Genomic DNA, 13,643 nt, shown 5'->3' with positions numbered 1-13,643 from the left:
CCTCAATAGGGGTGCCACTGATATAACAGAGCAGGCCGTTTTTTGGCCACTAATATTTCAGCAACCAATTTACCGTAACATTTTGCTATGATTTTACTGACATTTAATCAGTTCCTCTCTACTGAGGTTTCTCATGGACACAGACTGTTTGATTAACCCTTCCTAGAGCCACAAATATGAAAGTTGTGTAATTTTCCTCTGTAGTTTCAGTGATATGTTGGTCAAATGACTTCTGTTCAGACTATTACTCTTTGCTAATTTGTGCTTCAGTCCTTTGAAAGAAGTTACTAGAAATTAGGTGTTGATTTGTTAGTTTAGATTTTTGAAGTCTGTCTTTAATATATCGTGGTATAATCATAGTGTGTCATAATACATTCAGTTTTTTTAAATACTGCATGAAGTTGATACATGAATTAATCCTGACTGATGATGTCATAATAACGTCATCTTTTTTTTTAATTGATTTTTGTATATTTTAGTTTCCCATTAAACATTTCAAAATTCGAAACAGCTCTGCGGTTGTTGCTGTGACAACCACTACCTCTAGTTATCTTTTATTTTTTTAAATTGTTGAAAAAAATTTTCAGGCTTGCTCCGAAACATGAGGGCCAGCTGGGGATCTGTGAGCAGAACTATTTTAGAGGCCATATATTGTAAACTAATGAAAACAGATGTGCATAGCAATTTTGCATGACCATGAAAAATGAGGCTGTGATGTGTTCACCTGTAACATCTCAATCAACATACACGTAGGCCAGTACACCAGTGCATCTTCACACGTGCAGCTTTGACTTTGCCTATGCTTGCATGACTTTGAAAATGTGCATTTCCAGAAAATAGGGTAAATATATGTGTCTACATCATAAAATTCTTCCTCTAGCTCAGAGCAGAATACAATAGCTGAAATTGTTCTCTACCTTCCAATGGTCTTTGTTTAAAAGTTTATAAAGTAGTAACACAGATGAATAAATACCTAGGACAGTTTTTTTGTTCCTATTGGTCAAAACAGCCACCTGACAGTATATTAACATTTGATAATGCCCGCTGAGAAGTGATAATGCCCCCTGCATAAATCACATGCTTGCACATGGATATGAAACAGCTTAGTAGAGTCTAATTGGTCAATAGTCTGTGTGCACACAACAGCCACATGATCACCAAGTTCATTTAAGGAGATTCTATTGGACAAGTTTGAAAAGGAATGTACCATAAAATGAATGGGTTGTTTGAGAAAATGAAAGTAAAATTCTAGAACAAACTCACTGGAAATCTATCACATGTTGACTTTTTTTGACTTCCTGCACAAAAAAGCATTTATGAATGGGAATAAATATGTGCTTGGCCGGTGGAACAATTGTATATGACCGGCCCATCAGGAGACTGAACGCTGATAATGGCCTCGTCTGCGGCTCGTGCATTAGTCGCGTCCATTCTCCTGAGCCGGTCTTACATGCATGTTTAAGACCAGATAATTGCACGTATTTATTCCATTAATAGAAAACTTGAACTAATGCATTTTAAAGTAAAAACGAAGAATTCTGTCAGATATTCCTGGCAAAAAATTAACCCCAATTGATGAGACTTTAGATACACAAAGGATTAAACCGATAGCATCTTAATCTTTGGATAAACAATGCAAACGAACAGGCAGGCTAAAAAGGCGGTACTTTTTCTGAGTTAGAGCCTACCAACTCAGAAACTTTCCAGTGGGACGTGGAGAGCGTGGTCTTTAACCATAGCAACCATCAAAAGCATTTTCGTAGACCAAAATTCAAATTAAAATGTGAACAAAAAGTCCAAATGAAAAATGTACTTTGAGACTTTTGCATGACTTTCCACAGAGCACGGCATCCTCTTACTATGCTCTTTTGAAAGGCACACAAAATTCTGAAAAGAACTTGGTTAAGATTTACAGAGAGTTTGTTTTGTTGGTCCCAGTCTTGATAACTTTGCTGAAACCCAAACAACTGTATTCCACTGTGTTTCAACACTGTTTAAGGAAGTTACCTAATTAATTCCTGTGACATTTTTATTCAACTTCCCACAAAAGAGACTGTTTTAAGTGCTCAAGTACTGATTGAACAAATTCTTAAAATACTGACAGAATGTCAAAGAGAACACCTCACCATCCCAGTGTTTACAGATTGATTCCAACATCTGCAGCCTGTCCATGGATAGCTGGGCAACAAGTGTAACATCATTACCATCTGGTTTCTGGGCACACAAAATGCAAATTTACAAAATCAGCATGGTCCTAACAAGGGTCACTGATGGAAATAATATACATGTACATATATGTATGTGCAGATCTATCCAGTTGCTTCATCCCATGAAACACTGAAGGGTCTTCACATATTCCAACCAATCTGCCCTATGAATGGCAACAGCATATGCATAAAAACCTCCAAGGCAAGGTACCACTGCCTCCTCATGGTCATGTTACATGCACATACTGTGCCTAGTGGTTATCTTCATTTTCCTGGGTCATTAGAACACTGAACAATGATAGAGGTGCATTTGACTGGTAATGGTAACTGTGTATATATTGATGCAAGGAAATACTGCATATTTACCGGTGTATACTGGTAGTCCAGGTAGTACAAGTGTGTTCTATGAGTGAGAATTTTCTCTCTTCGAAACTCGTAGCACTGGTCATCTTCATCTAATTTACTAAACTGTAAAGTGATATTAATAAGAAAAGGAGGTCATAAAGAATTTTTAAAAGTAATTATCAATGGTAGTTAGAAGTAAGTCATGCATGTAAAAACTGTAATGAAATACCAGCACTTCTAATCAAAATGCTGAACAGCGAAACTGGCAAGAGTGAAATTTGACTGTGCAAACCACTCAAACATCATGCTAATGCTGTAATAATTGAACTTTGGTATTCTCTGAATTCACCACAATCTTTGCTCTGGAGGTGCTAGTCAAAACCTGCAAACACATGACCCGGGATCTTTCCACAATGTTTCAAACTCCTCCACCACAGCTACTGTGGGCCTAAGCCCTCATGTCCAATCCTTTTATTTTCTTCAATCTTTACACTGTATTTGCAACCAGATTAGTGACCAGAAAATGAATAAACATAATACACAATATGAAGTGCGTTCCATGTCTTGTATTATTATGTTAATTATTTATTTTAGAGCCATGATGTGTATCTCTCTGTTGTTAAAGGTTGAGTGATTTTTTTGACGTTTTGGAACAAGTGTGTGTGAGGGGTTTGATTGGCCTGTAGACAGCTGATGTGTGGGGATGAAAGGAAAAAGCAAGCTAAGAGGGAGAAGGCAAACATCGGTAGCGAGCACACCACAATTTTCAAAATTCTCTGAGAAATGCTTGAGCCCGTGAGTTTTCCAGGCAAAGAACTGGCCCTGCACACATAAGTTGAACTATTATTATTAATTTTGTGTAAATACTGAATTTGATACATGTATTAGATTTTGAAGTGAATTTCCATAACTTTGTATTTGTCATGATGAAAAGATGCCTGATTTTGACATATGAAGAATGATTATGGTCTAGAAATACAAGATTCTTGCTTTTAACCCCTTCACGGCGGGATTATTTTGACCGCGACTGCTGGGCTGTGGTATGCCCTGAATGGAGGGCTTTGTCCAGCAGCAGGCCCCATTGAACCAGCAACTGCATGGTGAATAGACTGTGCGTGTGGTATGCACTAATCCTCACACAATGGTGCGGTAGTAGCAGTCCTCCTAGCGAAGGGGTTAAAGAGATCAGAATAATTTGCGTTTCACTGATAAAGGAATTGACGTTTGTTTTTAACTTGTGCGGAAGAAGTTTAATTTGATATTTTGCTCAGATTTCCTAAACTTGACTTCGTAGCCACGTTATAGTTAAAGAAATGCTTAACCACTTCCTGCCGGGGCAGTTATTAATGTTGATGATGCTGGGGCGGGATATTTATTTTTGTTTTTCTGTTTTCAAAATTCTTTAAACTGGCTCATCGCTGCGGTGGTGAAGTGCTTTTGTCCCAGGTGGTAATCCGCTCGCTCTAAATGCCCAAAACCGTGGTATACTGTTTCAAAACAAGGCTGGATTATCTCCACTTTTGAGAGTGAAAAAATGACGGTAATGCCCAGCAGCCTGGTCTTTTGTTCCGAGTCCAGTATTTTGTTACAAGGCCCTGTTCCCTTTGTCCGAGTTTGGAGACCCCAGCCATGCATATAAAGCATACATGTACGTGTCCGGATCCGGAATCCCCAGCGGGAAGTGGTTAACACTGAAATTTTCAGATGGCTTTTAAATGGGACATAAGATGTCAATGAGCCACTGACGGGTGCCATTGAGGATACCGCTGACTGGCAGTGAGTCCACCACTGGGCCAGCTCCTCTAGTGACATCAATCACAAACGACGAAGTTCGCTGTGATTTGATGCATTTGAGGAGGGAGTTCATTTTAACTTTGCTTAACTATTTAGACTTATTATTTTTTGCTCGTTTTTTTTTAATTGAATTTAAATTTATTAAAATTTGTTGACCTATTGTACTAGTCATTTGGATTTTTTGGCTCTCCAACTTAACTTTGGATTGGTCATGGCAGCAGACGTCCTGGTGTTTTCTTTTTTCTTTTTTTTTATAAAGTACTGCGCAGCTAACCAAGCGCGTGTGACAGTGGGTGGAGTCTTCTGGAGAATACCTACCCAAACAGTCACTACATATGCAAATTTCCCATGCACCTATAGTTTTTCTCTAAAAAGACTTGATCATCCGTGGTGCCCCCTGACCTCCCACTATGCTTTGCAGTTACTCTGCCATGTTTGTCCTTCTTTTCGAAAGCGATTAAAGATGTCCGAGCTGGGGCAGGGAGGACTGTTTGGGTAGGTGTTCTCTAGTAGACTCCACCCACTGTCACGCGCGCTTGCTTAGCTGCACAGTACTTTATAAAAAAAAAAGAAAAAAGAAAACACTACACCACACTAGCTGTGTGGGAGGACTCTACCTACCCAAACAATCACTACACATGTAGAGTGGCACCAGTCTATGTGGGGGGGTTGGCTACAAAATATGTAATGTCGTAAAAGGATAAATGCCCACCTAACAAGGTCAGATATGTGCATCAATAATGATGACAAACCTGTATGATAAGGGAGGTCGGGAACTTAACTCCCTCTAATATTGTCTTCAGGATGCATTGCTATCTGTCCTTGCTGCAGGAGTCTGTGCAGCGGACCGTACGATCATCCTGCCATGTAGAGAGTCACTTTGCAGGATGCCCCTCAGTAGCAAGAGGTAAAGGTAGAGAGAGAGTTTTTAACATGCAGCCTTGCAGAAGTCTACAGTAGAAAGCCCTTGAAATTAAGGCCCAGATGTACATGTAGACACCTGCTCTTACATCATGGGCCCAACGATGTTGCATTGACTATGTTCCTCAGTGCATGATGACCCATCTGGCTGGGTGAATGTGAAGGCCAACAACGTCCGGCGGGTGATGGGGTCTCTTGCTGGTGGGCGATGGAGCCTTGTGGTAGTGAAGAATCATTGGGTGCCTGTCCCTGTCCAGTGCTTTGCTTTACTAATTCAGTATCTGGACTGGGCACCAGAGTTTGTACATAATGTCTCCAGTGTGTGAGGCAATCGAGAGTACAAATATATCTGACGGCTCAAATGATGAGGTGACACTTTTTTGTCAAAGAGCTGATAGACAGGATGAGGCTGAAATTATGCAGCCACCAGCAAGAGTGAGCTTTGGCAAACAGAGTGGACTTGCAGTATACAGTGTCCTATGGAGGCACCCACAGCCAGGAGGAAGGCTGGGTTGGTGCAGGCACACCATAGGGAGATGTCAATGAGGGGCTCAAACTAAGGGGGGCAATAAGCAAGTGGAGGGCTTTTGCTTAGGTCCCCAGACATGAGCAGCTGCTTGGTATGAAGATGGTCATTGGACATACCACACAGGAGATGACGAAGGGCCATATGATCAGAGATGGGACTTGTTTCCAAACCAATTGTATATAGAGGCCATGGATGATCTGTAGAAGCAGACCATAGAAACCTCTCCACAGTGGAAAAGGTAGATGAGGAAATCCGATGACAAACAGATGACAAACAGATCAGATGACAAACAGAGAAGTGCTGTACCCATGTGGACATGGCTGCAGCATCGTCAGAAAATTCTGCAGAGCAGAAGGATCGTTGGACGATATCCAATACTGTATAATACTGCAAGATCCCTCACTTGGGCTGCTGGGAGGAGATCCAGTCTGATCAGGATATACAGCTAGTGTACCAACAGTCTGTTCTGTCCGGGGAACCAAGGCTGAAGCTGCCAGAGCGGGGCGATTTCCGGTAGCGTTTGTGCTGTATCTCAGGGAGGACCAGAGGGATCAGAGAGGAAGAGGGAAAGCATACGCTAGTAAGGAGGCCTGATTGATCTGCAGATAAAGCAATCCTGGCCTATGTCTACAAATATGGTGCTCTGGTGGAAAACACCAAGAGCAAGGTCTTGTCCGCTGATGAGAAGAACTCAATGTGAGTACATAAGGAAGTGTTCTGACTATGCCAAGGAGCAGAGTCCAGTGGGTTGTTGTGAGATCACAACCACTATCATATTATCCGGTCTTGCGATATGTTGATCGCATGGTCTTTTATCCATTATAAGGTTCTCATGTCAGGATGCCAAACTGGGAAAAAAAGAAAATGTGTGTCAACTTGATGGCGGGGATTAGCCATTGCCATTGAGTTGTCTGGGCTGACCAGGGTGTTCTCCCTGTGATGCATATGAGGAGAAAATGTGGGGTGTGGAAAATCACTTGAAGTTCCTGCAGTGGGTACAGAAGTGATTTTACTGAGAGTAGGCATTCCAGTTCCCGGAAACCCCAAGTAAGGGAAGGGAGCTAGCTTCATTCAAGCGAGGATGTGGTCCTTTATCAGCATGTTGGATTTAGGCCATGAGACTGAATTCGGCGTTTAAGTGATCTTCCTTTAGCTACCATAACAGATGTGTGAAAGTGTCCTCTGATTAGAGGACCAGAAGTTCAATGGTCAAGGATGGTATAGGAAAGCAGGCGCAGTTGCAGAAGAGACTCAAATGAAGCCTGGACCAAAGTCCACCCTGTTGGCCGTTAGTCCAAGGAGGTGGAACCAGGCAAAGACTGAAGGCAATTGAGAGGACTAAAGTGAGATGGGTCCTTCTGTAGAATGGAAACTTATCTGGCCATTGGGGTGATTCTGCATTCGATCATCGCCCAAATGTTAGTTGGGAGTGGGGATGGTGCCAGCGTCTATCTTTTTTGGTTGATGAGGAAGCTGAGTGGGGAAGTGAGGTCGCAAATAAGGTGGGTTGACTCTACGGCCTCTGGACTGTCCGACAATCAGCCAGTCCCCTAAGTACTGGGGGATCATAATGTGCAACTGTCGTAGATAGGCGGTGTCGGTCTTCATAACATGGTGAAACTCTGGGCAAAGTAAACAGACCAGATGGAAGAGCTTGGGGTTTGTATGTCTTCCCTTTGTTCATGAATTGGGAAACCTGTGGATACGTTCATGTGGAATTTCTTGGTGTGGATGAAGCTATTCAGTGGTTTCAGATTGATGATGAGATGCCCTTTGTCTCATTCCTATTTAGGTGCAAAGAAGAACCTTAAAAAAGAGATTGACGTTTGCTTGGCTGGATTGAACTTGAAGGATGGTGTACTTTACAGTAGGGATTTCATCTCTGACCTCAAAACGAAGCATTGGTCTTTTCATGGGACTGGAGTTTGATCCGAGGACTGGTCCAATGCAATCTCTAGCCAGGACTCTGCAAAAAGATGTAAACAGCCACCAGCAGGCTCAGGATCACCAATCACAGGTGGTGAAGCAATGTTGTCATTGGCAACACCCCCAGAATACACGGGAAGTGTGTAATGAATATGCTTGCCCCTGGTGAGCTTCATTCATCTAAGTGGTGCAAGTTGAAGCCTAGCAACAAGTAGGCTAACTCTAATAAGGCAAGAGTTTGGGTCAGCAAATATAGCACAGCTGATGTTGTTGTTTAGCCAGAGGCAGTGTTTAACAGAACGACAATACTTCCTGATAGCATAGATCTGTTCTGCCTCGGTCTCCAGAGTGTCCAGAACTTACCAGCAGAGCAGTCCTTTCCTTAGAGTGGGAATGTCTGGAGGTGAGCCCTCACACTATTCTAGAAAACGTGTATAGTATCCAGGTCATCAGATCCCAAGGTTGAAGTTGCCAGGAAGGAAATTGAAGTGAATTGTTTAAATACATGGATAAGCCCTTCATCAAGGCTGCAAAGGGCTATGGCTGAAAACTCTTAGGACACTCCTCATTTGAACAGGCCAGGTACTTTTGATAGCAGCAGAGACACAGTAAATTGTAGCCCAAAATGGGTTTAAATAATGAAGCCCTTGTCTCGGTTGATTGAGTGGAAGAATGATTTCCCAAGACAGCAGAGGTTTTTTTTAGCACGTATTTCCCAGTACTGACGACAGAAGTTTTCTGCCGAGCAGATAGACCATGATACTTTCTGTTTTAGAGTTCACACTACACCGTGGTATACTGGGCTTAGGAACATAAACTTATATACATGTAAACTTTTATACCGTAATGTATTCGATGGGGCTCCAAGAAGACAGGGCTCCATCACCAGAAATAACTGAAGGGAACAGGGATAATATTTCCTGCTCAACTTAATGCATCAGTTCAGTGGGCCTAGGCAACTTCCACTATCCAATTTGTCCACTGGCCCATGACTACTGGCATTAAAGGAAAGAATACCACTAGCACCAATATTCCCTTCCTTGTTTCAGTCCCGCAAGTGCAACCAAAGAAGCAGACCCAATTATTAAGAATTTATTAGGGAATTCCTGCTTGCGGCTAAGGCCTATATGCCCGTTACAGCTGCAAGGAAACAACGCCCTCTCAAGTGGCTGGGCCTTGTCCTCGTCCGGCCAATGTAAAATGAATCCCCCATTCAAATGGCTACGCCTTATCCACATATGTGCGCCTAAAGTACGGTGCATCCACACAAAAAACATTGTCTCAGACAGTTAGGTTTTGTGGATTTAATGAGCTGCTAAATGTGTGAATTGCCCAACTCAAGCAGCAAGGCCTATAATAATGCTGCAGGGTTGGCCACGTCTCATAACATTAACAGTATGTGCCTACAGAATGCACACACAGAAATACTTGAGAAAACGTCACCAAAATATGAGAACCTATCACTCTTAGAAAGTTAGAACCACAGATAGTATTAATTTATTTAGAAAGAAGCAAAGGATGATCAGGTCAACACAGAACCAAAAACGGAACTCGAAAACTCCAAGATGCCTAGCAAGACACTTCTGACAAATTACGGTGCTGAGAAAAGAAGGGATGAACATGGCAGCGTGACCGCAGTGCATAGTGGGAGGTCAGGGGCACCACGGATGATCAAGTCTTTTCAGCAAATAACTATAGGTGCATGGGAACTTTGCATATGTAGTGGCTAGGTAGAGTGCCACAGACCTGGGATTTTATAACTAACGTCTCAAATAGGATGTAGCATGTTGTTATGAGTCATCAACAAAACAAATATACATGTGTGCAACATTTTACACTACTTAAACCCATACAGTCGTGTAAGTTTTATTCCTAATACACAGAAAAGAAGAATCACTTAATGATACATGTACATGTAGTTGCATCCATGCTGATGGTACATGAAGATGTGTCTTACCAAGTATTCTGCAGTTCTTTTCTACATAATACTTCACTTTAAAATCTGTATCTACAATCTGTTAGCTTTCAGCACAAAGTGAATATACTCCTTTCTCTTTTGACTTCATTGTCTTCATTTTTAACTATTTCCTTTTTTGCCTCTTCCTTCAAGAGTTTCCCACCCTAAGTGGCCTTCGTGCCTATTGAGGGGCAACTTCCATAATAAAAAAGACTTATACATGTAGATGTACTTCTCAACATCCCACCTTTTCTTCAAGGGAAACATTCCCTTTTCCCTCTGCGCAGCCAAACAGTTCCCTCCTCAGCAAGTTGCCGTCATACTCCAGGAAGGTCAGGTACAGGTTACGGAAAAACTCCACATGCTTGTTCTTGACGCGCAGCTTCTTGGGGGAGTTCCAGTGGATGACCTTCAGATCAGTGACCTCCGCATAGCACAGCTTTTGTGTAAGAGGAAATTCAAAAAGCCATACTCAACAAGGTGCCAATTCTGTCAAAGAAACTACATGTATTAGTTAGCGTAGGTGGAGCCAGGGGGGTCCTGGGGGTCTGGACCCCCCTTTCATAAGAGGACTCTTTTTTTAAACTCGGGATCGACAACAAACATAGCATTTTGTTGATGTTTTCAAATGTTTTGGATGAGGGACCTGACTTAAAGCCGTACGTGCTGGAATATTACCATGGTTTTTGGAAAATGGGTATTGGGTTTCACCTCGATTCTCACGTTGTAAAATGTTCCTGCAGCTTATGGGCAGCTTACACGGCCGGATGGCCACACTTGCAATCAGCGAACGTCAATAGGCCTAAGTTCCCCCCCCCCCGATCGAATGCTCTAACCCGCCTGAGGTAAAGTTAGTTCCAGCATATGTTGGCGCAACTTGGACTCCTCAAATTTGGTGGATTATTGTACGTTATGCCAAACATAATGATCTGCCCCCACAGATGAGCTGCGATGATGCGCAAAACAACGTGTGGACAAAACTGGCCTTTACCTCTGGGCACATCTTATTCAATTGGACCTGATACGTAAACTCCCTGATGTCCTTTGAGCATGCAACGAGGCTGGAGGAACATGCACATTAATTTTTAGTGAATAGACTAAAAATAGCATTGAAGGATTATTTTTTTTATCGTCTTTGAAATTATTTTCAACTTACACAATGAATAAAATACCACGCAAAATAAGTAGCATTTATGTCTGCATATGGATGAGATTAGTCTCGCAGACGTAACTCTATCATATTTACTGCCGAATGCATTATTTCTAAACCACACTTTCTGCCATAAAGCCTTTTTTGCCATGCCCTTGTTGCTGCCTAGACTGTTTTCAAGGCGCGTATACCGTATTTGCAAAGAGAATTTTGGTTTTAAAGGCAAGCCCTTACAGTAGTAACTTTTTCCGACTTACACAAAGACTATTTTTAAACAACTCAACTTGCACACTTGACCATTAGCTTTGCGTCAACTTCCTCTGTGTTTAGAACTCCATGCAGTGACAATGTATCATACGTTGACTTTGACACTGAAGTTTGTCAAAATAGATCTAAAGACTAATAAAGTAGCACTACTCGTTCGCGCGTTGCCGACACTTTTGGATTGCCTAATCTCACGTGATGCGGACTTTATTGTGGGTTACATTAAAGTTTTGCCTGTACATTATTTATAGGCTTATATCATTTAAAACCATCTTGAATGAGGGTAACCCTTCCAGTGAAATATGATCATTTGGGGCCCTTAAACAGTGAACATACATCAAAACAAAGATAAATACAATGCAGGATCTGGTACAAGATAAGTAGGGAAAAGAGTAACAGGAAGAATTTTAAAAATGCCTCCTTTTGAGTATATTGAAATGCATATGTCTCTGAAATCTCTAAAGGCCATTTCTGGTGATTGAATACATTGTATTTTTATTTTTTGGTGGCTATTGTCAAAGTATTTGAAATTGTTCCCTGCCTCTATTATTATTTGCAGCCGGATACCATTTTCCTCAGTCCGGTATCAAATTGATCCTTTTTACAACCCCACATGTTTTGTTCAGTCTAAAAGGTCACCTTGTGTGCCCGGTAGAAGGACGTAAGCACAAAGGCCCTTCTGCCGGGAAGCATGATCACTGTAAAAAACTTTTCCTGGCAAAAGGATGAAAGTGTGCAACTATTGTATTTTAATGAAATATGAAAATTTCTTGGCAAAAAGTTCAAAAAAGCCGAAGTCCTTTAATAAGTTGCTTTTTGTATAGCCCAGGTTGATTTTGTAGTAAATTATATCCGTTTTTACTAAATAAAGAGAGTTTGTTTCTTACCCCCTTTTTGCCAGGAACATTTTTTCTGCTGTGATCATGCTTCCCAGCGAAAGGGTGTAAGTGCACTTACGCCCTTCTGCTTGGTACCCGACAATCTATAATTTTCAGGTTAAGGCAAAGGAGTACATGGCAACCTGAAATTCATGCTTTTTGGAACAAAATATGTGCCTTTAGTTGGACACCCCTTTTGAAAAATCCTGGATCCGCCCCTGGTTAGAATAGCAGAGATCAGTGAATTGATTACAGACAGAACAGATCATTTCAAACTTTGTTAAAGTCAACCAACAAAATTATTGCAAAAAATCCTACTTGCTCAAAATATTGTAATGGCATTACACTTCCTTATAAGTTACAAGTACAAATCCATTTCCAAAGATGTGACGTGAGGTATTTTGGAAACTAATCCATGAATACTGCCCCATCAGTTGCTCAAATCATGAATGGCTGCTACAAATTTATGGGCAAGATTTATACCAAGCACTTCCTAAACTCCTGTGACCTCAGTCACCTTTGTAGAACTGGATGATTAAGAATCACAAATCCAAATGCTGATTTAGCGGTTCGTTATGAGGGTGCACGTTAATCACGAAGGAGTGGAGCAACACTGGACTGAGGAGAAAGTATCACTAGATTGAGGAGCATGATTGGAGGGAGTGGAGCAACACTAGACTGAGGAGAAAGTATCACTAGATTGAGGAGCATGATTAGAGGGAGTGGAGCATCACTAGACTGAGAAGAAAGTATCACTAGATTGAGGAGCATGATTAGAGGGAGTGGAGCATCATTAGACTGAGGAGAAAGTATCACTAGATTGAGGAGCATGATTAGAGGGAGTGGAGCATCACTAGACTGAGAAGAAAGTATCACTAGATTGAGGAGCATGATTGGAGGGAGTGGAGCATCACTAGACTGAGAAGAAAGTATCACTAGATTGAGGAGCATGATTAGAGGGAGTGGAGCATCACTAGACTGAGGAGAAAGTATCACTAGATTGAGGAGCATGATTGGAGGGAGTGGAGCATCACTAGACTGAGGAGAAAGTATCACTAGATTGAGGAGCATGATTAGAGGGAGTGGAGCAACACTAGACTGAGGAGAAAGTATCACTAGATTGAGGAGCATGATTGGAGGGAGTGGAGCAACACTAGACTGAGGAGAAAGTATCACTAGATTGAGGAGCATGATTGGAGGGAGTGGAGCATCTCTAGACTGAGGCGAAAGTATCACTAGATTGAGGAGCATGATTGGCGGGAGTGGAGCATCGCTAGACTGAGGCGAAAGTATCACTAGATTGAGGAGCATGATTGGAGGGAGTGGAGCAACACTAGACTGAGGAGAAAGTATCACTAAATTGAGGAGCATAATTGGAGGGAGTGGAGCATCACTAGACTGAAGAGAAAGTATCACTAGATTGAGGAGCATGATTAGAGGGAGTGGAGCATCACTAGACTGAAGAGAAAGTATCACTAGATTGAGGAGCATGATTGGAGGGAGTGGAGCATCGCTAGACTGAGGCGAAAGTATCACTAGATTGAGGAGCATGATTGGAGGGAGTGGAGCATCACTAGATTGAGGAGAAAGTATCACTAGATTGAGGAGCATGATTGGAGGGAGTGGAGCATCACTAGACCGAGGAGAAAGTATCACTAGATTGAGGAGCATG

At 41.8% G+C, this 13,643-nt stretch overlaps 1 protein-coding gene across 1 annotated transcript in view; it reads right to left on the bottom strand.

Annotated features, from left to right (window-relative positions):
• LOC110975888 (xylosyl- and glucuronyltransferase LARGE1-like) overlaps positions 1-13,643 on the bottom strand; it is a 67,466-nt gene that overhangs the window by 15,062 nt on the left and 38,761 nt on the right. The window contains exons 10-12 of the mRNA XM_022228753.2: positions 9,927-10,118; positions 2,574-2,675; positions 2,127-2,214 (exon numbers count right to left, since the gene is read on the bottom strand). Of these exons, the coding sequence (XP_022084445.2) occupies positions 2,127-2,214; positions 2,574-2,675; positions 9,927-10,118 (382 nt within the window). The remainder of the gene's footprint in view (positions 1-2,126; positions 2,215-2,573; positions 2,676-9,926; positions 10,119-13,643) is intronic.

The sequence above is a fragment of the Acanthaster planci genome, linkage group LG02 (assembly GCF_054643075.1).
Source record: "Acanthaster planci isolate LZ-2023a linkage group LG02, COTS_SCS, whole genome shotgun sequence".
Taxonomy (NCBI): domain Eukaryota; kingdom Metazoa; phylum Echinodermata; class Asteroidea; order Valvatida; family Acanthasteridae; genus Acanthaster; species Acanthaster planci.
Note: the sequence above shows the minus strand (reverse complement) of the source record. Positions and strands in the feature narration are given on the sequence as shown.